General features: G+C 43.6%; 1 protein-coding gene across 1 annotated transcript; it reads left to right on the top strand.

Annotated features, from left to right (window-relative positions):
* The first annotated feature begins 938 nt into the window (after nucleotides 1–938).
* On the top strand, nucleotides 939–2,764 carry LOC129769330 (CXXC-type zinc finger protein 1). The gene is made up of 4 exons (XM_055771533.1): nucleotides 939–1,060; nucleotides 1,127–1,248; nucleotides 1,313–2,371; nucleotides 2,436–2,764. Exons 1-4 carry the CDS (start codon nucleotides 1,028–1,030, stop codon nucleotides 2,659–2,661), a joined length of 1,440 nt encoding a protein of 479 aa, XP_055627508.1. The 5' UTR covers nucleotides 939–1,027; the 3' UTR covers nucleotides 2,662–2,764.
* The last annotated feature ends 21,490 nt before the right edge of the window (nucleotides 2,765–24,254 follow it).

Here is a 24,254-nt window from a genome sequence, read left to right as displayed (position 1 = left end):
CAACGCTAGTACAGCTCTATGTCTGTCCCTGGCACTAGATCCACATTTCCCAAGTTGGGAGGGATACCTTGATTTTTCTTATTGCTAATAAAAAAACATCTTCCCACTTTGGATAAATCGTGTTTTTTTTTTCAAAGTATGTTTGACATTCTTTGCACGTCACTGTCAGAGCCCTGGCAACCCTATCCCAACCGTCCCTGTTGAGTAGCGAGATGGAAAATGAAAGGTGGGAAGATTTTTTAAATCTGTGACGTCACATATTTTGTTTATGTATGTTACTTTTCTTATAATAGTCCACTACATAGGAAAAGTGTTGTTATTAAAAGTAAAAATAAACAAATGAAATGAACTACTTTTTTCCTAAATCAATGCTAGCGTTCAAAATCACAAGGGCCCGACATTTTAACAGAAACTGAAATTTCAGTGTTTTTGAAGTGTTCTAAACATAATTTCAATTCAATTTTACTTCTCGTTACGTCGACCAAAAACGTAAACGAACAAAGTCAGAGTCATACAATCTTTTGTTCCTTTGACGGATAAACATTTGAGACGAAAAACTTTCCGCTTGCGTCTTAGTTTTAGACGACTGAAATTTTTAGCACCTTAATTGTGAAAAAGTAATTACAATTGCTGACAAATGTCAAACTTCCATGAAGTTGCTCTAGAATCCAAACGTAGTAGACATTAGAATACTATATCTGAAATCAAAGAAATAATTAAACATTTAATTCGTGATATGTTTCGTTTTTTTTCATGATGCGAAAAATATGATTTGGAAATCTGTAATTAGCTTCTGTATATCCTCTTTCAACGTTATTCGTTGACACATTCAATTTTGTACCATTTGAGTAACTGGTATGTGAACTTCCTATCTTCCTGGCTACTAACACAATCAAAGTTCAACACAACCAAAACCCGTGAATCTTCCCACCTTCTATTCTTCATCTCGGTTGAGTAGTACATATTATTTTGTAAACACGAACAAGAAAATAATTCCTGCTGTCTGTGCGTTTTCGATAATAAAAAAATGTCGGAACCTAAGAGAAAAAGCAAGAAATCCGTAAGTCGCTTATTTTATCGTTCTGCTAAGTTCTGGTTGACAACTCGCCATATTTTTTCATTGTAGAAGGAAGAAATTGCGAAGGAGTTCGACCTTCCGGAACGTAAAAGTAAAATCGCAACGATTCTCAAACAAGACGGACAAGCATATTGCATTTGCCGTTCGTCTGATTCTTCTCGTTTTATGATGTGCGTATTTGAGGAAGCGAAATATGAAATATTTGAATATTAATATTTTTCGACTTATTCTTAGATGCTGCGACGCATGTGAGGAATGGTATCATGGAGATTGCATAAACGTATCGGAGAAGGAAGCTAAGCACATCAAACATTACTACTGCCAGCGTTGCAAGGAAGATGATCCATCCCTTCAAACGGTGTTTCGTTTGGTTCCGGCACAAGGTCCGGTCCCGAATCCCGAAGAGAAGAAACAGAAGAAGACTAAAGAAAAAGGAACTAGCAAGTCGGAGAAACGTTGCGGTCAATGCGAGGGTTGCAAGGCACAGAATTGTGGTAGCTGTGACGCCTGCTTAGGATATCAGGGCAATGGGAGAAAACAACGATGTGAAATGAGAATATGTCAGAATACGGTCAGTAGGAAGAAAGATCGCGAGCTCAAAGCTGTAACAAGGGCGAAAAAGAGAAAACGTTCTCTATCTCCGGAAATCGTTTTGAATCCAGCTTTGGAGGGTGACCGACAGTGTTATGGTCCGGGATGTATTATGACGGCTAGACCACAATCGAAATATTGTTCTGATAATTGCGGTATGAAGTTGGCCACCAGCAGAATCTACCAGGTTCTGCCACAAAGAATACAGGAATGGTCGCTTAGCCCTGCCATTTGTGAGGAACAGAACAAAAAAGCGCTGGAAGCGATCCGAACGAAGCAAACCATTGTTCGGGCGACATTGGCCGAATTAGATAAACGACACGCGGAGCTAGATTTGCTCGTAGATCGCGCTAAAAGATGTACTCTGGATCCCAACGCATTAGACAACAATGACGTAGAGGATGAAATGTCCATGTATTGTATTACTTGTGGACATGAGATTCATTCCAAAACTGCTATTCGGCACATGGAGAAATGTTTCAATAAATACGAAAGCCAAGCAAGTTTTGGCAGTATTTTCAAAACCAGAATCGAGGGAAACTCGATGTTTTGCGACTTTTATAATCCGGCGAGCAACACTTACTGCAAACGGCTAAGGGTGCTTTGTCCGGAACATTGTAAGGATCCTAAGATAAGTGATGCGGATGTTTGTGGTTGTCCGCTCGTGAAAAATGTGTTCCAGCTGACGGGAGAATTCTGTCGGTAAGCATTGCCCTTGTGAAGACTTTTGTACGTTACTAACTAAATAAATGGCTAACACTTCCAGCGCACCCAAAAAGTCTTGTTTCAAGCATTACGTTTGGGAGAAGATACGCCGAGCGGAGATTGATTTGGAACGCGTCCGACAATGGTTGAAAATGGATGAACTGGTCGATCAAGAGCGCCAAATTCGCCTGGCCATGGCGTCACGTGCGGGTGTGCTTGGATTGATGTTGCATTCTACCTACAATCATGAAATTATGGAAAAACTGTGCAAATCTCAATTGCAATGAGACCATTTTATTTGATGATTTTTGCTTGCTTTTTTACTGACACTAATTTGATTGAAACAAATGCGCAATGAAGAATAAAGACCAAAAGAAATTGAATTCTTAAAGACATGTTTCTAAATGTCCACACCGATGAACAGTTACGGATATAGCACATTTCTCCTCATTCATCAAGAATGAGTTAACATATCCGAAATTCTTATCCTGCACCGTATTCCACCTATAGTAGCTTTGAAGGCCACTACGCGTCCAATCCGATTCAAGTAAAAGTATTGAACTTTTCTTGAGTTCAAACCTTAGACTGATTCTCATTCAAAAATACGCTATTTAGAAGATTCAGTTGCTTTCATTTGAAAGACGGCCTCAAAATATTTGCAATGAGTAACCTAAAGTCACAATTCCATCGAGGCAACGCTGAATTCAAAACATTTGATATACTTATTGAAATTAGCGCAAATGGTCAGTTCTTCAATATCAGCATCATCAACGTCCACAGACCCAACTAGGTAGCACTGATGACGATCGAATACGAATATCAAAAACGTCATCGGTGATTTCAACGAAATTGGCAGGTTTAGCGTCAAATCGCGAACCAACGAAAATGATCTGAGCCTTATCGACTTCGCTGTCTTCAAGAGCATGGCCGCACATAGCACTTTATTCCAGCACAGCCTCCCTTACCGTTACATCTGGAAATCACCTGAGCAACACAATACGCAAAACTACCACGTTGTCAGTGACGGACGGTACTTCTCAGATATCATCGACATCAGAACCTACCGTGACTCTAACATTGATTCGGACCACCACATGATAATAGTAAAACTGTGTTCTAAACTATATGAATGTAGCTGCGCCCTTTGGTAGAGAAAGATTGTGATGATTTATGGATAGTTTTGGATAGTTTCATTAACAACGAAGATTATGTGAAATTGAAGTGCTGGAGAAAATATCTAAACAGGCTATTTCGAACTTTGTGGAGAGAAGCCTGGATTTTCCATTCGAGATTAGTAACTTAGATGAATCTACAGCTGTTCTAACTAACGTCTTGAAAACGTGTACAAATCAGCTAGTTGATCAAAAGTTTGTATCTATGAAAAACTCGAACAGCTGGTACAATTTGGATCTTTTCGTCTTAAACGTGAGAGGGACAGATGGTACAAAAAGTTTTGTAGAACGAATAGTGATATTCATTGGAACAAGTACACTCGTTGTGAATATTTTCAGAGGAAAATTGGTCAGCATCAAAACAACAGCAAAAGGGGGTCTCCGTAGCCACATTGGTTGCGCATTCGCTTAGTAAGCGATCGATCGTGAGTTCAAAACTCAGGGCCCTCATTGACCATCTTTGTGTTGTTACAGAATAGCTACGTCCACGCAACAATCAACAGTGATGGAGATCGATCCACGGTCGAAATTAGATCGATTCATCCATACAACTGCTCTGCTCTGCAAGACACATCGGGCTGCTGTTCTATGAATAACTCAACAATGATCAATCAACTGTCTCCGCTGTCCGGTGGTCTAACTGGATAATGGAAGAACGGAAAGAATACTCTTACGCCTAAATGGCTACTGTGTAAATGTACCATATGCAATGGTATAGAAGGAATACTGGCGAATGGCAACTGTGTAATATAATGTGCTATAATTATAGATATGATAACCGTGTGACATGTACACGATTAAAATTCGGCTCTGTTACAGCTAAAAATGCTAATGAGCCTAAAATAAATAAATGGGATAAAAAAAACAACAGCAAAAAGCTATGGAAAATTTTAAAATCTTTATTGAAGCCAAGTAATTGCAAACTGCGGTCCATAACCTTTGATGGCACACTAGAACAATCCGAGCAAGTAATAGCATCTAAGTTTAACGATTATTTTGTCGATACTGTTTCATTGATCAATCAATCTATTGGAGTGGTCGATGAACCCGATGAAATAAAACAGCCGGTTAATAGTAATTGTAGATTTGAAGATTTCCACCCAATTACATTAGGTCAGTTGAAAACTATTTGCTTTTCTTTAGAAAAAAAACGGCTGGAGTAGACAATGTTAATGCTAGAGTTGTTCAAGACTGCTTTCATATAATTTCTCACATCTTGCTAGACCTTATAAATACATCATTACAAACTGGGCATGTGCCTCAAGTGTGGAAAGAATCTTTAGTTGTTCCGATCCAAAAGGTTGCTGGAACCATTAAATCCGAGGAGTTTCGTCCCTTCAACATGTTGCACACCTTAGAGAAAATATTGGAACTTGTTGTTAAAGGCCAGCTGTTGGAATATTTAGATTGTAACTCTCGTTCTGTCCCAGATTCAATAATATTCGAAGCAGCTTTACTTTTGATGGTCCTCCCGCTGCGAATAATCGTTGTTTACGTTTATATTGTTTATCGTTGTATTTCATTGTACGTGTAAACCTCACGGGGCACTGAACAATTGTTTACGTCTGTTGTGTATCTAGCGCCGGTGCGGTTACAGCGCCGCACACAAGTTTTTGAACGTTTCGTTTGTGTTAACTTGTTTTGTGGATAAATTGTATTATTTTTTAATTGTGTAAAATAAACAATTTTATTGCTCTTTGTGGACATAGACGCCGTACCGGTCGTCGGGTGTGGGTCAGGCTTACCCTGTAGTGCGCGCTAACGAAAACATCTAGTGGTGTCTGCCAGAGTTTGAGTAGCCGTTGGATCGCCGTCATGGCGGGCGAACCCGGCCCCGCATGCACGGTGTGGGGCCATGAAGGCGGTGGAAACCACCGCAAGATTGGAGGCAGTTGTTCGGGGGCAACACTACCAAGATATATGGATCCGACTGGTGAACACGCTGAGCTTATCATATTGCGTATTACTGGTGTAGGCGATGATGGTGAAGATAAAGACCTTCCCCCCGCTCCCTTTCTCATTCGCAAATCTGTTGAGAACTGTGTTGGCGAAATAGAGGGTGCTTTTCCTGAGAGCAATGGTGCGGCTTATGCTCTTAAAGCTAGAAATAAAAAAAGCGGAGGCTCTGTTACAATTGACACAACTTTCAGACGGAACAAACGTTAAGGTCACCTACCATAAACACTTGAACAGTACCAAGTATGTGGTCAGCTGCACACAGACAACAAATATGTCGGAGAAGGACATTGTGGACTACATCAAAGATCAAAAAGTGACAGCGGCTAGAAGACTCAAGCGGCGGACCGGTCCAGACCAGGGGTACGACTAAAACGTCAAATCCCTCATATTGCCAGTGTACCCAATATTGCTGCGGTTTACTGACATTTTGGTTCAATCAATTACTGTTGTTTACAACTCGGTCCGGTTATATAGTCGAATAGTGGCTAACTTTAAACTCCATGTTAAATGTGAACACCTCCATGTGAAACCGAAATATGAAAATCGCTCATGCAGTTAGAATAAAGCAGCGCATTTTTCGATTTCAATCCTCGTAAATGATATGTTGATAAACAAATGACGCCATATTGATTTTGATTTTGGGTAGCCTATATTCAATTGATGTCTAACCCCTGGTCCAGACACGGTAGAAAACACCCCTGCGTTAATTCTGACAGTAAATGGCACATGAACACCTGAATTTATTTATTTCGGATATCTTCGAGTCAGAGCAAGGCCGTATTACCCGTCGCCCATGCAGTGCTTCCAATGCTGGGCGTTCGGTCACACAAAAACAAGGTGCAGACAAAACACGCCAACCTGTGGAAATTGTTCCGTTAACCATGTGATCCCGGCTGAAGGCCCCAAATGTCAGCAGCCTTCGTTCTGCAGCCGATGCAAATCCGCAGACCACAACCTTGCCTTCAACATTCGTTCGCTCACTTGCAAGCTTATCGGACGCATTCTTCAGTTGATCCGAAAGAGGTGTTTTTTTCACATCGATTCTATTGTGTTTTTTTCATCCGGCGCGCTTGCAAGCGTGGTGAATCTCAACCAAATAAGTGGTGTACGATCGAGACACTGAGGATCCATTCAACAGATCACATACGTCACACCGCAGCGGCAAGTAGAAGTTTATTTCTTTTTTTTTCTCCTTTCTATCATTTCTTCCACTTTCTGTGCATAACAAATACCATTGTTTCGCTGTGTGTTTACGTAATCATCAAGCGTTGGCATTAGGGTGACCATCTTCATATATATTGCACTTGAACATTTGTTGGAACTTTTTTCATTTTTGAATTTAATTTAATAAAAATTAATTTTAATAACTATAATTTTCTACTGTAACTAAAATAGAAGTTTATCTTATTATATTTTTATTTTTTATTTTTTTTTATTACCAATAAATTCTGTTCATATCGAACAGTTGACGAAATTTATTACTATGGCTGAAGGCGGGGAGGATCCCGCAACGACGCCAACGTATATCTCTGATACGGAACCCCCTGAAGAACCGGAAGGTGAAGTAGAAATTGGAATAGAAAACGTAATTTCTGATGATGAGGAGGATGAAGAAAAACTGGATTTTGGTCAAAAAGTATACCCTGAGGGATCCAAAGGCCCATTCATTGTGTACTTTAGGCGAAAATCCAAACCCCTCAATGTTATTCGCATATCTAAAGAGCTGACAAAAAACTTCTCAGATGTTACCGAGATTACTCGGATAGGGCCAGACAAATTACGAGTTGTCGTCTCCAGCCGGACCCAAGCAAATGATATAACCCGTTGCGATATCTTTGCGATTGAGTATCGCGTATACGTGCCCTGTCGTAACGTAGAAATCGACGGCGTAATCACCGAAAAGGGTTTGACCCGAAATGATATACTCAAGGATGGAGTCGGTCGCTTCAAGAACTCTTCGCTTAAAACTGTGAAGATTCTTGCATGCGACCAACTGAAATCCGTATCTATTATAAATAATAAGAGACTTCTCAGTTCGACAAATTCTTTTCGAGTAACCTTTGAGGGCTCCGCCCTTCCAAACTTCGTTTCGATAGATGCGCTTCGTTTACCTGTTCGATTGTTTGTACCCCGGGTAATGAGTTGCAACAACTGCAAGCAACTTGGTCACACGGCCGTCTACTGTTGCAACAAAAAGCGTTGCGCAGATTGTGGAGAGAGTCATGATGGGACTTCTTGAAATGGGGAAAAAATCAAGCGTTCCTTAAAGGAATTTTCAAAACGGACTTATGCAGAAATGCTTAAGAATTCCGTGCCAACGACGCAGGACAATCCCTACTCCCTCCTGCAGAACGACGAGCCTGTCGCTGACGCTCCCAATGCGGGAAGTTCTGGTACATCGCAGGGTGCCATCAGGGAAAGGAAAATTACTACTTTTCCATCACTCCCCAGTAAGAAGTCCGAAATTTCCCAAGTTGGATTGAAACTTCGAACCGAACGTGCTGAAAATAGACCGAAGCAAGTACCTCCTGGTTTACACGGTTCTTCTACTAACCAGGGGTCCTCAGCACGTTCCGGAACAACACCCAATACGTCTGTTCCTTTTTCGCGGTCAAAGCAACAGTCACAACCTGGCTTGTTTGCGCTTTCTGACCTGGTGGACAACATTTTGAATGCTTTGAATATTAATGACTCTCTTAAAAGCATAGTATTATGTTTGCTTCCGGTAGTGGGAACATTCTTGAAAGAAAAATGTGCCTTTTTAGCAGCGTTCATTTCCCTCGATGCCTGAGTCAGTGCAAGAGGTCAAGGAATTGACCACTGTAATACAGTGGAATTGCACAAGCATCATCCCTAAACTAGATCAATTTAAATTTTTAGTTCATAACTCTAACTGTGATGTATTTTTCCTGTGTGAAACATGGCTTTCTTCAGCCGACGAGCTGAATTTCCACGATTTCAACATTATTCGCCTCGATCGAAATGACTCGTTTGGTGGCGTACTATTGGGGATTAAAAAATGTCACTCCTTCTATAGGGTCACTCTCCCATCGATGATAGACATTGAAGTTGTTGCTTGCCAGACACAAATCAATGGCAAAGAACTCTGCATTGCTTCGATATATATCCCTCCCAGAACTACGGTAGGCCGCCATCAGTTCTTTGATACTATCGAGGCAATGCCGGAGCCGCGGTTAATCTTAGGTGATTTCAACTCCCATGGAACAGCATGGGGATCACTCTACGATGACAACCGTGCCACTTTGATTTATGATCTGTGCGACAACTTCAAATTGACAGTTTTGAATACTGGGGAAGCAACCAGAATAGCCAATCCTCCTGCACGGGCAAGCATGCTAGACATATCTTTATGCTCTTCTTCGTTATCCCTGGATTGCATGTGGAAGGTAATCCAAGATCCCCACGGTAGTGATCACCTACCAATAATTTTATCGATCGCTAATGAATCAAGCTCTCGTGAGTCAGTCAATATTTCGTATGACCTCACGAAGAATATTGACTGGAGAACATTTGCGGAAATAATATCTGAAGCAATTGTTTCAATGCATGAACTTCCTCCACTCGAAGAGTATAACTTTATATCGAGTTTGATTTACGAAAGCGCACTTCAAGCTCAAAAGAAACGTGTACCGGCTACCACTTTCCGACGTCGTCCTCCATCACTTTGGTGGGACAAGGAATGTTCAAAGGTCTACCTTGAAAAATCATCCGCTTTCAAAAAATTCAGGAAAACTGGATTAGTGGAATGGTTTCTAAAGTACCAAGCTCTAGAAGCCAAACTAAAAGGTTTGATTAAAGCAAAAAAGCGTGGATATTGGCGGAAGTTCGTCAATGGTTTGTCAAGGGAGACCGCTATGAGCACTCTTTGGAATACGGCTAGGAAAATGCGTGGCTGGAACCATACAAACGAAAGTGAGGAATACTCTGACCGTTGGATTTTTAACTTTGCAAGGAAGGTTTGCCCCGACACCGTTCCTGCACAAAACGTCGTACGCGACATTCTACTTCAAAGCAATTATGAGAATTTTTCGATGGTGGAATTCTCAATTGCCCTTCTCTCATGTAACAATTCAGCTCCGGGGTCGGACAAGATTAAATTCAACTTGTTGAAGAATCTTCCCGACTTGGCAAAACAGCGTTTGCTGAACTTGTTTAACAAGTTTCTGGAGCTGAATTTTGTCCCGCATGACTGGAGACAAGTGAGAGTGATAGCCATACGGAAACACAACAAGCCGGCTAGCGATCACAACTCGTATAGGCCGATTTCAATGTTATCCTGTATTCGTAAATTGTTAGAGAAAATGATTCTACTTCGTTTGGACAAGTGGGTCGAAACGAACAATTTGCTGTCAAATACGCAGTTTGGCTTCCGCCGAGGTAAAGGGACAAATGATTGTCTCGCGCTGCTATCTTCTGAAATTCAAATCGCATTTGCTCGCAAAGAACAAATGGCTTCCGTTTTTCTCGATATCAAAGGGGCATTTGATTCAGTTTCCATGGAAATTCTCTCAGAGAAGCTTCATAATCGTGGACTTTCACCAATTCTCAACAATTCTGTACAATTTACTGTCAGAAAAGCACATGATTTTCTCTCATGGCAGCTCGAAATCTTCTCGTTACAGTTTTATGGGCCTACCACAAGGCTCCTGCCTAAGCCCCCTCTTGTACAGTTTTCACGTCAATGATATGGATGATTGTCTAACTAGAGACTGCACGCTGAGACAACTTGCAGACGATGGAGTTATTTCCATCACGGGTACTAATCCCGTCGTTCTGCAAAAGTCGTTGCAAGATACCCTGAACAATCTGTTCACGTGGGCCCTCAAGCTGGGTATCGAATTCTCTACGGAGAAAACTGAAATGGTCGTTTTTTCTAGGAAGCACGAACCCGCCCAATTCCAGCTTCACCTATCCGGCAAAACGATCCAACACTCTATGGGATCCAACAAATACCTGGGTGTATATTTTGATTCTAAGTGTACCTGGGGGAGAAACATTGCGTATTTGAAACAGAAATGCCAGCAAAGAATAAATTTTCTCCAAACAATAACCGGAACATGGTGGGGTGCCCATCCAGGAGACCTCATTCAGTTGTACAAAACAACGATATTATCAGTGTTAGAATATGGCAGTTTTTGCTTCCGATCAGCTGCCAGGATTCATATTCTCAAGCTGGAGAGAATACAATATCGTTGCTTGCGTATAGCCATGGGGTGTTTGCATTCGACACATACGATGAGTCTCGATGTTTTGGCAGGAGTACCCCCGCTTACTCTTCGGTTCACAGAATTATCCTACAGATTTCTCATCCGTTGCAAGATCATGAATCCATTGGTGATTGATAACTTCGAAAATCTACTCCAACTGACTCCTCAGTCAAGTTTTATGTCTTTATACCATGAGTACCTTACCCACGACGTGCACCCTTCACCAGGCATCTCCAACCAAGTTTGCTTCCCATACTTCTGCAATTCCTCTGTGATTTTTGATCTGTCCATGCGACAAAAAATCCATGGAATCTCAGATCACTTACGCTCCGATTCTATTCCGCCGATATTTTCGGCAGAATATGGGAAAGTTGGATCTGATAAAATGTTCTTTACTGACGGTTCATTCATAAACGGGTCCACTGGCTTCGGCATCTTCAATGAAAATTCCAGTGCCTCTTTCAAACTCAAAGATCCTTGTTCCGTGTATGTCGCTGAACTGGGTGCGATATATTACGCATTAGGGATCATTGAAACATTGCCCATCGACCACTATTTTATTTTTTCAGACAGTCTCAGCTCAATAGAGGCAATCCGCTCAATGAAAGTTGATGAACGCTCATCTTATTTCCTAACAAGAATAAGACAACTATTGAGTGTTTTGGTCGAAAAATTATTCAAGATTACCTTAGCATGGGTTCCCTCTCATTGCTCGATTCCGGGGAATGAGAAAGCGGACTCGCTAGCTAAGGTGGGCGCTTTAGAAGGCACACTTTTTGAAAGGCAAATTGCTTATAATGAATTTTTCCACATTCCTCGTCAGTATACGCTCGTAAGTTGGCAGCGCATGTGGAGTGGTGATGAGTTCGGTCGTTGGTTACACACGATTATCCGTAAGGTCTCGACGAGTGCATGGTTCAAGGGATTGAATGTAGGTCGTGATTTCATTCGCGTGATATCTCGGCTTATGTCCAATCACTACAACCTAAACGCGCATCTCTATCGCATTGGGCTCGCAGCAAACAATCTTTGTGATTGTGGCGATGGCTACCACGACATCGAGCATGTTGTCTGGTCGTGTATCCGGTTCCATGCTGCTCGCTCTCAGCTCTCTAGAGCACTGAGAGCACAAGGCAGACAATCGGATTTCCCCGTCCGGGATATCTTAGGTAGCCGGGATCCTGATCTTCTGCTTCATCTATACCTGTTCCTCAGAAACGCCGATGTCAACGTTTAATGATGTTTCCTTCGTTGTGCCCCCGTTTCATATCCCTCCTATCCAAACGATAAACTTTTACTTAGTCGCGGCAATACATACACACACTCTTTACAGATGCACGGGCCGAAGGTTGTGCAGTCCACTGATCATTCAACAAGAGCCAAAGGTTGTACCGCTCATGACAACTCTACACGAGCTGATGATTGCGCCGGCTAGTGACCATTCTATCCTGGATTCCTCGAGTCGAGAAAGACGCACCACGCTAATATGGGGTACAGACTAGGGGGGCGCTGCTGATTAATGGTCAGCTGCATCCCAATAGGAAGTATCCCGTGTCGGGCACACGTACAGAGCATCGAAGACTGCAACATATCAATTATGAGAACACTTGTAATACTAACCTCGAGCCAACCGCGAGTAATCGGTTACATATTACTAACATAGTTGTAAGACAAAAATTGTCAAAATATTGGACTCCCGGCCCCGTCAGGCTAACGCCACATGTGCCTTAATAAAATATATATTTTGGAAAAAAAACCTTGCCTCCCGTTCCTGTCCAGAATACCGAAAGGAGAATACAATCCAAAAGATTAAAGTAGACCGGGACGTCGACTATAAAATGGCAAGATTGATCTTTGAGGCAGGAAATGGTCGGTCAGTAAGCTATGCCCAAGCTGTCAGAGATGACCGAGCTCCTGACCACACACCAAACAAGGAGGCAGCCCCGGACCGAAGGCTAAATGACCTGGTAAAAAAAATAGGCGAAAAAGACCTTACCATCGCGAACATGGCCGCGTCTATGAAGTTACAACGCGTCGAGGCGTTGAATAACACGCAAATGATCAAGTCTCTGGTGGATAAAATCGACCAGATGGCCAACACACTAGCGGCCATGGAGCAACGACTAGCCCAGAAGGATAAAATCATAAATCTTCAACAGAAAGAAATATCTAAAGCCAGGTCATCATTGCCACAAACAAAAAGTGTTGAAACATCCGAGGTAACACAAGTCACTCATTCCAGCCACTCCTCCTTGATAAATACTCCTACATCCTCCCGACCGGTCAAATTCACATTATCTCCAAAAACACCGAAGGAAAAAACCAATTTATCACCACAAAATTCCAGCTTGGTCATTTCCTCCGACTCCGACATAGAATCCAACGAACTATACGACACATTTGCGAAAACATCCTCTCCGTCTACACCAGTACCACATACCGTCCAGCCCGAAAATCGAACCACTACAAATGCAACGGCCTCGAATAAAAGAAAACCCGAATCTCCATCATCCATCAGAGATCGCTGACAGTAGGCAAGCAAACCGCATTGCCTCTAGATACCCCTCGACCCAATCAGCGATCAGACTCTCCATACCCGCTGCCGATCAATGGAAAGGATCGTCAGCCCAAATAGTGTCTCGTCCAAATCCAACCTCACCTGTCGCCAGCCACCACTCCACCAATCAGCTCTCCGGTAGGGATAGCCGGGGCACCGTAGATGCGGACGCTACAGCCCCACCGGAATCGACGGACAACCTCCGGCATCCCTCGCCGCGAACTGTCGCTGACCGAAGCAGTAGCGCCCCAGGTATGCAGGGCCCCAGCAGTGCGGACGTTACACCCCCACCGGAACTGCTGGACAACTTCTGCAGCCTGCGGACGAAGAAACAAACCAACGTCGATGAAGAACGGAACCCAGTGATATTCCCTGGTAGTCGAGGCCCCGTCAGTGCGGACGCTATACCCCCACCGGTACTAGCGGACTACCCCCGGCACCAGGGAGATGCAGCATTCAACGATCCAGCTTTCGGGACGCACAAGGGTGGCAACACCTGTTCCCCGACGAACTATGTAGGAATTGTACCTGAACTCGAGACGCACAAGGATGGCAGCACCTGTTCCCCAAAGGACCACGTGGGACCAGTGACAGAAATCGGGACGCACAAGGACGGTAACGTCTGTTCCCCGAAGGACTGCGTGGGAACTACATCAGATCTCGGGACGCACAAGAGTGGAAACACTCGTTCCCCGATCGATCTCACTGGAGTTCCTTCTACCGACATTTTTCGACTCCCGCTACCCTGTATTGTCATCACCGAAGTATTCACCACCAAGCCACAAAATAGCACAGAGGATTGCAGTGACGCCGAACCGTTTTTTCCCGCCGTCGGGTCAAGTGAGCGAACGCTGGTTGAGACTTCTACTCCCAGTTGCCGCGTACCGCTGTCTCGTTAGACAACACCGCCCATCGGAGCCACTGCGGTCCTTCAAGCTGCTGACCCAGCACCATCCACAGTTGACGTCTCAATCCGCCGAAGATCCGCTCGCCTCGCCGTCAGGGCTAAGTCGGTCGTTACAACAATTCCACTGGAAGCCCATGCCAGACCTGCTTCGCCCATGCCAGTCGAAGCACAGTGCAATGCCGATATCTACGATGCATGGATACGTAGTCGAGGAGATTTCACGCAAGCTATGGCCGGGAGTTCCAACTCCCCAACGAACCCTCCGATGGAGATCTCCGATAATGAATCCCATTTAAGATCTGGGAAAAAACATAAACGAGTCCCTCAAAAAGAAGATAATTCTTCTGGGGACGAATCTGCTCATCCTTCCAAGCCCCCCTCTAAGAAAATAGCAAGCCTCCCTTCTGAACCGACTGTTACTTCCACTCCCCCTCTCCCATCATCGATTTCGCTTCCCCCTTCTGATGTTTCCGATCCAACCCAATCCTCGTCCTCGTCCTCGTCCTCGTCTTCTCCCTCTGTTGTTTCCGCTCCACGTGTCAGAGTTTATCCAGAAGATGCACCTGCAACTGGCCCGTGGGTTGTTTTCCTCCGGCCAAAACCAAAAGGAAAAAGCCTTAACGTGATTCAGATCATGAAAGATCTGGCCAGATACACTTCTGTATCTGAAATTCGCAGGGTTAGACCGAACAAATTGCGGGTTGTCGTGAATGAACGGAAACACGCAAACGAGATTGTTGCTGACCAACACTTCACTCTCGAATATAGAACATTTATACCCTCCCATAACGTAGAAATTGAGGGGGTGATAACTGAAACGGGTCTGACGAGCGAACAAATAAAAAAAGAAGGAAAAGGCAAGTTCAAGAAGCTTCCTTCAATGGAAGTAAAGATCTTGGACTGTCGCCAACTCGGGAAACTCTCCCATGATGGGGACCAAACTAAATTTACGCCGTCAGACTCGTTTCGAGTCACCTTTGCTGGTGCCGCCCTCCCTGACTACGTTATGGTGGACAAATTGAGACTACCTGTGCGACTCTTCGTGCCAAAGCCCATGACTTGCAACAAATGCAAGTCAGTTGGTCACACTTCAGATTATTGTGCCAACAAGGAGCGCTGTGCCACTTGCGGAGAGCAACATGAGGGGAAATCCTGCAGTGCGACTGAGCATAAGTGTCCATATTGCGGAGGATCCCCACACGCGCTCTCAGCTTGTGAAACTTACAAGAGTCGCTGGGAGAAACAGAAGCGCTCTTTAAAGGAACGCTCGAAGCGCACTTTTGCGGAAATTTTAAAGGGCGCTTCTCCACTGGCCCAACAACAACAACAACCAATCTCAACACACAATAGCTTTTCCACGTTGCCAGTTGATGAAATGGAAGCGGACACAGCTAGCGGGGACACACCGTTTATTTTCAAAGGGAATCCATGGCGCAAAAATGTGACCACTCCCAAAGTTCAAGAACAAGTCCCCCCGGTGATACCCCCAGTTAGCTTGCCTAAAAAATCGAGTGCAGCGGACAAGCAAAATCAGGTTCCTCCTGGCTTCCGTGGGAATAGTTCACCTTCGAACGACCCAGCACTCGAGGGGACATCAAAAACCCCAACTGTCCCTGTTTTTCCGTCCAGCTCAACTTCCCAATCGGGATTTATAAAGTTGTCTGACCTTTTGGATCAAATCTTCAAGTGTTTTAATGTTTCCGACTCCATCAGAACCCTTGTCATCTCAATGCTTCCAGTATTAAAGACAATTTTACAGCAATTGATGCAAACATGGCCCCTCCTTGCAATGATTATCTCTCTTGATGTCTAATTTAGATAGAGAGGTCGGAGATATCACTGTTTTTCAGTGGAATTGTCGTAGTCTTATCCCTAAATTGGATACATTCAAATTTTTAATTCATAACTTCAATTGTGATGTTTTTGCTCTGTCCGAAACTTGGCTTTCTTCGCGAGATGATATCTCTTTCCACGATTTTAATATTATACGCTTGGACCGTGATGACAGATACGGAGGGGTACTATTGGGGATCAATAAGTGCCACTCATTTTTTCGAATTGACCTTCCACCTATTGGAGGGATCGAAGCTGTTGCTTGTCATGCAAACATCAGAGGCAAAGACCTCTGTATTGTCAGCTTGTATTGGCCTCCGAGAGCTGCGGTTAGCCGCAAACAACTTGATGACATGTGCTCACTCCTTCCTGAGCCACGATTGATCTTGGGAGACTTCAACTCTCACGGAACTGCCTGGGGGGAACAGTACGACGACAATCGTTCATTGTTGATATATGACCTTTGTAACAACTTCAATATGACCGTTTTGAACACTGGGGAAACAACACGTGTGCCTAAACCTCCTGCTAAACCAAGTGCTCTTGACCTCTCGCTTTGCTCGAATTCACTATCGTTAGATTGCAAGTGGAATGTAATCCAGGACCCCAACGGTAGTGATCACTTGCCAATCAAAATTTCCATCACCATTGGGTCGAATTCTTCTGAATCTATAAACATGGCATATGACCTCACAAGACACATTACCTGGAAAAAATATGCGGACGCGATTGCTCTAGCCATCAATTCCAGAGATGGTTTACCTCCATTGGAGGAGTATAACTTCCTTTCTCGTTTGATCTATGACAGCGCGGTTCGCGCTCAAACGAAACCCATCCCAGGTTCCACTATTCGCCGAAGGCCTCCCAATCTATGGTGGGATAGCCAGTGTTCCAAGCTTTATCAGGATAAATCGAATGCATTTAAAGCTTTTCGGAAACGTGGAACCCCTGAAAATTTTCAAACGTATTTAGCCCTTGAAGATCAATTTAAAAACTTAATCAAAGGGAAAAAACGTGCTTATTGGCGAAATTTCGTGGGAGGTTTGTCACGAGAAACGTCAATGAAAAAATTATGGAAAGCGGCTCGAAACATGAGAAATCGCTCTTCAACGAATGAAAGCGAAGAATATTCACATCGATGGATTTTGAATTTTGCACGGAAGGTTTGTCCTGATTCCGCTCCTGTGCAAAAATTTGTTCGAGATATACCACAAGATAGGTGCGATCTTGATTCCGAGTTTTCGATGGTAGAATTCTCTCTTGCTCTCCTTTCATGTAACAATTCTGCTCCGGGATCGGATAGAATTAAGTTCAACTTGCTGAAAAATCTCCCTGATGTGGCGAAACATCGCTTGTTGAACTTATTCAATCGGTTTCTGGAGCATAATATTGTTCCAGATGATTGGAGACAAGTACGAGTTATAGCTATTCAAAAACCCGGAAAACCCGCGTCCGACTTCAATTCGTACCGCCCAATAGCAATGCTGTCATGTATACGGAAATTGTTGGAGAAAATGATCTTGTTTCGCCTTGATCGATGGGTTGAAACGAATGGCCTACTCTCAGATACACAATATGGGTTCCGCAGGGGCAAGGGGACGAATGATTGTCTTGCGTTGCTTTCTTCAGAAATTCAAATGGCTTACGCCGAAAAAAAAACAAATGGCTTCAGTATTCTTGGACATAAAGGGGGCCTTTGATTCTGTTTCAATAGAGGTTTTGTCAGACAAATTACATTCTCGGGGTCTGCCGCCTCTATTGAATAATATGTTATATAACTTGCTTTGTGAGAAACATTTGAACTTTTCTCACGGAGATTCGGCAGTAAGTCGGTTCTCTTACATGGGCCTCCCCCAGGGCTCATGTTTAAGCCCCCTTTTGTACAACTTCTATGTAAGCGACATCGACAATTGCCTTACACAAAATTGCAGCCTAAGACAACTTGTAGATGATGGAGTGGTGTCTGTCGTAGGATCAAACGAATCCGACCTGCAAGGACCCTTACAAGATACTTTGAACAATTTTCAACCTGGGCCATTTTGCTAGGGATCGAATTCTCCACGGAGAAAACAGAGATGGTGGTTTTTTCTAGGAAGCATAGACCAGCAAAACCATAGCTTCAACTTTTGGGTAAACCGATCACTCATGCTATGTCATTCAAGTATCTTGGGGTCTGGTTCGACTCCAAATGTACTTGGGGGGCCCATATTAGGTATCTGAGTAAAAAATGCCAACAAAGAATAAACTTTCTCCGTACAATTACCGGCACATGGTGGGGAGCCCATCCCGAAGATCTTATTATGTTGTATCGAACAACTATTCTCTCAGTGATGGAGTATGGCAGTTTCTGTTTTCAATCAGCTGCCAAGACACACCTCATTAAACTCGAGCGAATTCAGTATCTTTGTCTCCGTATCGCGTTGGGATGTATGCCCTCAACGCATACCATGAGTCTCGAGGTTTTGGCAGGCGTACTCCCACTAAAAGATCGCTTCAATTTATTATCACTTCGGTTCCTCATCCGGTGTAAGGTTATGAATCCATTGGTGATCGGAAATTTTGAGCAATTGATCGAGCTAAATTTTCATTCTAGATTCATGAGTTCATATCATGAATTCACCTCTATGCAGGTTGTTCCTTCTTCGTATATTCCCAACCGTGTTTGTTTTCCTGACTACATCAATTCCTCTGTACATTTCGATCTGTTCATGAAGGAGAAAATCCATGAAAATCCAGATTATCTTAGATTGGGGTTCGTTCCTACAATCTTCAATGCAAAGTATGGGCGTATCAATTGTGATAATATATACTTTACTGATGGGTCCTCTATGAATGAGTCCACAGGATTTGGAGTGTTCAACGTATTTTTTAGCACCTCACACAGTCTTCAGAATCCTTGCTCGGTATATATTGCTGAATTGGCAGCGATATACTGGGCGCTGGACAGCGTCGCCTCACGACCTGTTGAACACTATTACATTGTAACGGATAGTCTTAGCTCTGTCGAAGCTATCCGTTCAGTGAGGCCGGAAAAGCACTCGCCGTACTTCCTTGAGAGAATACGAGAAATTTTGAGTGCTTTATCCAGACGCTGTTATGTCATTACCTTTGTCTGGGTCCCTTCACATTGCTCAATTCCGGGTAATGAGAGGGCTGACTCATTGGCAAAGGTAGGTGCAATTGAAGGCGATATATATCAGCGTCAAATCGCCTTCAATGAATTTTATTCTTTAGTTCGCAAAAATACCATCGCTAACTGGCAACGCAAGTGGAATGAAGATGAATTGGGCCGGTGGTTTCACTCGATTATCCCAAAGGTTAGCCTCAAACCGTGGTTCAAAAGTCTGGATTTGAGTCGGGACTTTATTCGCACCTTCTCCCGACTCATGTCCAATCACTGTTCGTTAGATGCACTACTCTTCCGTTTCAATCTTGCCAGCAGCAATCTCTGCGTTTGTGGCCAAGGTTATCACGACATCGAGCACGTTGTTTGGTCGTGCGAGGTGTATCTGGTCGCCAGATCGAATTTAGAAAACTCCCTTCGGGCCCGAGGAAGACAGCCCAATGAGCCGGTGAGAGATGTGTTGGCTCGGTTAGACCTTGATTACATGTCCCATATATATGTTTTCCTTAAAGCTATAGATCTTCGTGTGTGATTGTCCCTACATCCTTATACCCTCCTTTCCTTCCTTTGCGGGTAATTCGTCCCCTTGCTATAAATAGTAGAATAAGTTGAAATGTAAATAAACTATAGATATACGAATAGATTTAAGAATTGAGTGCTCATCAACATTGTTACAATTTCCTTATATCCCATCCTTCTCCTAAAAATATGTCACCCTTTCAAACTCGAGTACACCGCGAGTAATCGGTTTTCCACCTTACTAACCATAGATGTAAGAAAATTGTTTATATATATATATAGTTTTAAAAATATATTTAAGAATTCGGCTCCTTTAATACATAACTGAGCCTGTAAAAATAAACGAATTAATAAAAAAAAAAACGCTCATCACCGCAATTGGGGAATGCAAACACCAGACGTCAGGGGGAATATCATTGCCGACCTCCTGGAGGAGCAGGAGCTCTCGGTATTAAACGTTTCGTTTTCTTGAGTCCATCAACGAGAACCAGTCCTCGGCGGATCTTTGGCGCAGAGTTAACGCGCTGAATGGAAAGAGGAGACTGCACAACCCTATTCTTCAAGTGGACGGTAAAACCCTCAGCGACCCGGTAGATACTTCGGACACGCTCGGAGAATATTTTGCGCGACTGTCCTCCATCTTCGAATATGACCCCGATTTTATCCGTCGACAGGGAGCGGGAATCACTTCGGTCAGCAACTTAATAGTCCCTATGAGTCGTCCTGATAATCCTCTCAACTGTGGAGTACACACGAATATCCCGATGGTTGGAGACACAGCCTAGTAATACCCATACCTAAGGTCGGCCAAAGCAGCAACAACGTCATAGGCTACCGTCTAATTTCCCTAACCTCCTGTGTATCCAAGATCCTGGAAAGAATGGCGAACAGACGCCTGGTTACCTTTCTGTCCGAAAACAGGAAATTGGACTATCGGCAGTTCGCCTTCCGGCCAGGTATGGGCACCAACATCTACTTCGCGACCCTCGTGATAGCCGAAGCCAACAGGAACCGTCAGCACATGGAGATGGTAGTACTGGACCTGGAAAAGGCGTACAACAGAACATGGATCCCGTTACTGCTGAAAACTCTGGCAGACAGGGGTGTTGACGGTAAACTACTTCAATTCATCAAGAACTTCGCCACACGCCGAACCTTTGAGGTCAAAATTGGGAACACCAGCTCCCGAGTTTTCCACGAGGAGACAGGAGTACCTCAAGCCGTCACCCTCTTTCTCGTCGCCATGAATAACCTGTTCCAGGTCCTGCCTAGGGGTGTCTTCGCGTTCGTCTACGCGGACGACATTCTTCTGATAGTAGTGGGTGTTACCCACAGGATTTCACGCATCAGGATACAGGCAGCTACCAACGCCATCGGCCGGTAGGCAGCCGAGAGAGGATTCAAACTTTCAGCGCAGAAGAGCGGCCATATGGTGATATGCAGCCACAGACATCAGGATCCCACTTCCAGGATCCATCAAAGAATACATTCCTCGTCGAAAAACATTAAAGATCCTTGGAGTGCTGGTCGACCACAAACTTAGCTTCCTCCGCCATTTCGAGGAAGTTAAGAAGAGCTGTGCCACCCGGTTGAACCTTTTGAAAACCATTTCCAAACCGCACCGGAGCAACAACAGGAAGATCCGGTTACGGGTGGCCAAAGCTATCATCAGCAGCCGCCTCACCTATGGCCTCGAGCTGACGTGTTTGGCCGGAGACAAGCTCCCAAAAACTCTGGCACCGATTTATAATAAGGCACTACGGACTGTCTCCGGCCTCTTGCCATCAACACCAGCTGCCTCTGTCTGTGTTGAAATTGGGGAACCCTCTTTCGACCTAATCATCGACTTGGCCATCGTATCTAGGACTGCCAGTTCTTTGTCGAAAACCAGCGGTAGGGGGGAGACCCACCTGACCGCCCTTAGCAACACGATCCTGCAGCGGGTGGTGCATTCCAACCTTCCCCCGGTGGCAAAACAATACTGGTTTGGGGCGAACGATTGGAGGTTCCCAACGACTCTCGTGGAGAACGGTATCAGGAACAACTTCCGAGCCGGGGTGAGCTCAGCCGGTCTGCCAGAACATTTCAAGGCCATCATAGCAGAAAAATACCGCCTCCACGAAATCAGGTATACGGACGGCTCAAAAGGACCATCAGGAGTTGGATTTGGAGTAAGCGACGGTAATAACAGACTGATTTCCGCAAAAAAGTGGCGGACATCTGCCAGGTCTTCTCGGCAGAGGTGGCCGGCATTTTAGAGGCAACCACAATCCCGTCCTCTAAGCCGCTGCTGGTCGTCTCCGATTCGGCAAGTGCCATTGATGTCATCGGTGCGGCTAAGTCCAAATACCCATGGGTACAGGCCGTCAGGAAGTACCTATTGCCCGACAATGTGGGTACCTATTGTGCTCATGTGGGTTCCCGGACACAGCGGCATCGCAGGGAATGAAGCGGCCGATCGATTTGCCGGTATTGGTCACACCAGACCGTTTTTCACTCCGGAGGTGCCACTTGACGACACGAAGTTGTGGATCACTAATCTTTCCGCTCCTTTTGGTCTGAAAGGTGGCTGGCAGAGAGGGCTGTTCCTCAGAAAGGTAAAGGGTTCGATTGCAGGGTTCGAGGACGTAAAAAGGACGCGAGAACAACGTATCCTGTCTAGACTGAGGACCGGTCATTGCTCGGTTTCGCACGGCTTCAAAGGAGGACATTTCCGACTACTCTGCGATCACTGCCAAATCCACAACACTGTCGAACATTTCCTGTGTGGTTGCCCAAAATACGACGATCTGCGAAATCTTTATGGAATCAACGGGAGCGTGCGAGATATCTTAAGCGACGAACCAGCGAAAGTAGCAGCGCTTTTCTGCTACTTAAAAGATTCCGAACTATTCTTCAGAGTCTAACGCGTGAACAATGGGTCAGCCACGAAGATCCTTGTTCCTTCCCCTTGACGATGAAGGGAAATAAGTACTTCTCGACATCTTCAATGGTACGGCTTCCTCTGCACTGGCCTGGAGCCATGGTCCGAGGTGCTGGACATCCTTACCATCTGGTCCAGCAAGCAAGCAGCAAGTATTTTTTATTCAATTTTTTAAAAATGTTTTAATGCGTTTCTTTTGTCGTCATTACAAGGTCCAGTCTATGTAGTCATTTCACGTTAATGTTTTATGTACATTTTATGTAAGTTATTGTACCTTGCGGCAATATTTACTGCCGTCACTACAGAGGCGAACCAGCCCAGGAGGCTTGGTATTAGCAAAATGGAATGAAAAATTAGAAGATAAAGAAACCATTATTGCTGTTCTTGGATCTAAAACGCGCTTTCGAGACAATTTCTAGGCCCTTGTTGTTGAACACAATTAAGCGCATTGGAATTACGAGTACTGCATATAAATTGTTTGCAAGCTATTTGTATGACATAACTCACCGGACTGCTTTTAGCGATTTCATTTCCAGTCCTGTAGGGAATAAAGGGCAGTATATGAGGGTCTCTTTTATTTATTATGTATATCAATGACATGCGGAGGATCTTACGATTTTGCGATATTAATCTTTTTGCAGATGACACTGTGTTATTAATTGCAGCTAAATATGTATATCAGGCCGTTTTGCACTTGAATGAAGATTTGTGTTTTCTAAGTAGACGGTTGAAGTATAAGCAATTGAAATTGAACATAAGTAAAACAAAATACATGATAATCTCGCTAAATCGAATAAATGAGAACGTCACTATTGTTATTGATTATGAGACTATTGACCGCGTTCGGGAGATTCAATATCTTGGCGTGATTATTGATGACAAACTTAAGTTCAATACTCATATTGACAATGTCATCAAGAAAATTGCTAAGAAGAATGGAATCTTATGCCGATTAAAAAACGATTTAACTATTTGCAGCAAAATACAGCTATACAAATCAATCATCTCTCCTCATTTGGGCTTTTGTTCTTCCATTTTATTTCTAGCCAATGGAACACAAATATCGAGATTACAGCGTTTGCAGAATAAATAATGCGATTAATACTAAAATGTAATAGGTTCACTTCCTCATCTTTGATGCTGGACGCTTTACAATGGTTATCCGTGAAGCAAAGAATTGTTTATTTAACTATGGTATTCATTTTTAAAGTAATTAACGGTTTACAACCTCGATATTTGTGTGATCGAGTTGAAAGAGGAAGTGACTTTATAACACTAAAAACGTGAATGAATTAAGAACACCCCATTTCTTGACACGTGCTTCACAAAATTCGTTGTATTTCAAAGGAATAAATGTTTTCAACTCGATGCCAAGACATATTAAATGAGCAACAACATTAGCAGAGTTTAAGAGAACCTTTGTTTCACACGTGAAAGCTGTGTTTTCATAACAGCTGAATGTTTTTTTTTACTTTATGACGAAAATTTTAACTGACGAAGTTTTAATACGAACGGATAATTTATGTGAAAAGTTTTATGTAGTCTTTTTTATTTTATTTTTTTCATTGAATATTGTATCTGACGAAGTTCCTATTGAACGGATTATAATGTGTAGACGATTTAATTTTTGACGTAGGACTACGTCTTTCATTTCTATA

Source organism: Toxorhynchites rutilus, chromosome 2 (genome assembly GCF_029784135.1).
Source record: "Toxorhynchites rutilus septentrionalis strain SRP chromosome 2, ASM2978413v1, whole genome shotgun sequence".
NCBI classification, from domain to species: Eukaryota; Metazoa; Arthropoda; class Insecta; order Diptera; family Culicidae; genus Toxorhynchites; species Toxorhynchites rutilus.
Note: the sequence above shows the minus strand (reverse complement) of the source record. Positions and strands in the feature narration are given on the sequence as shown.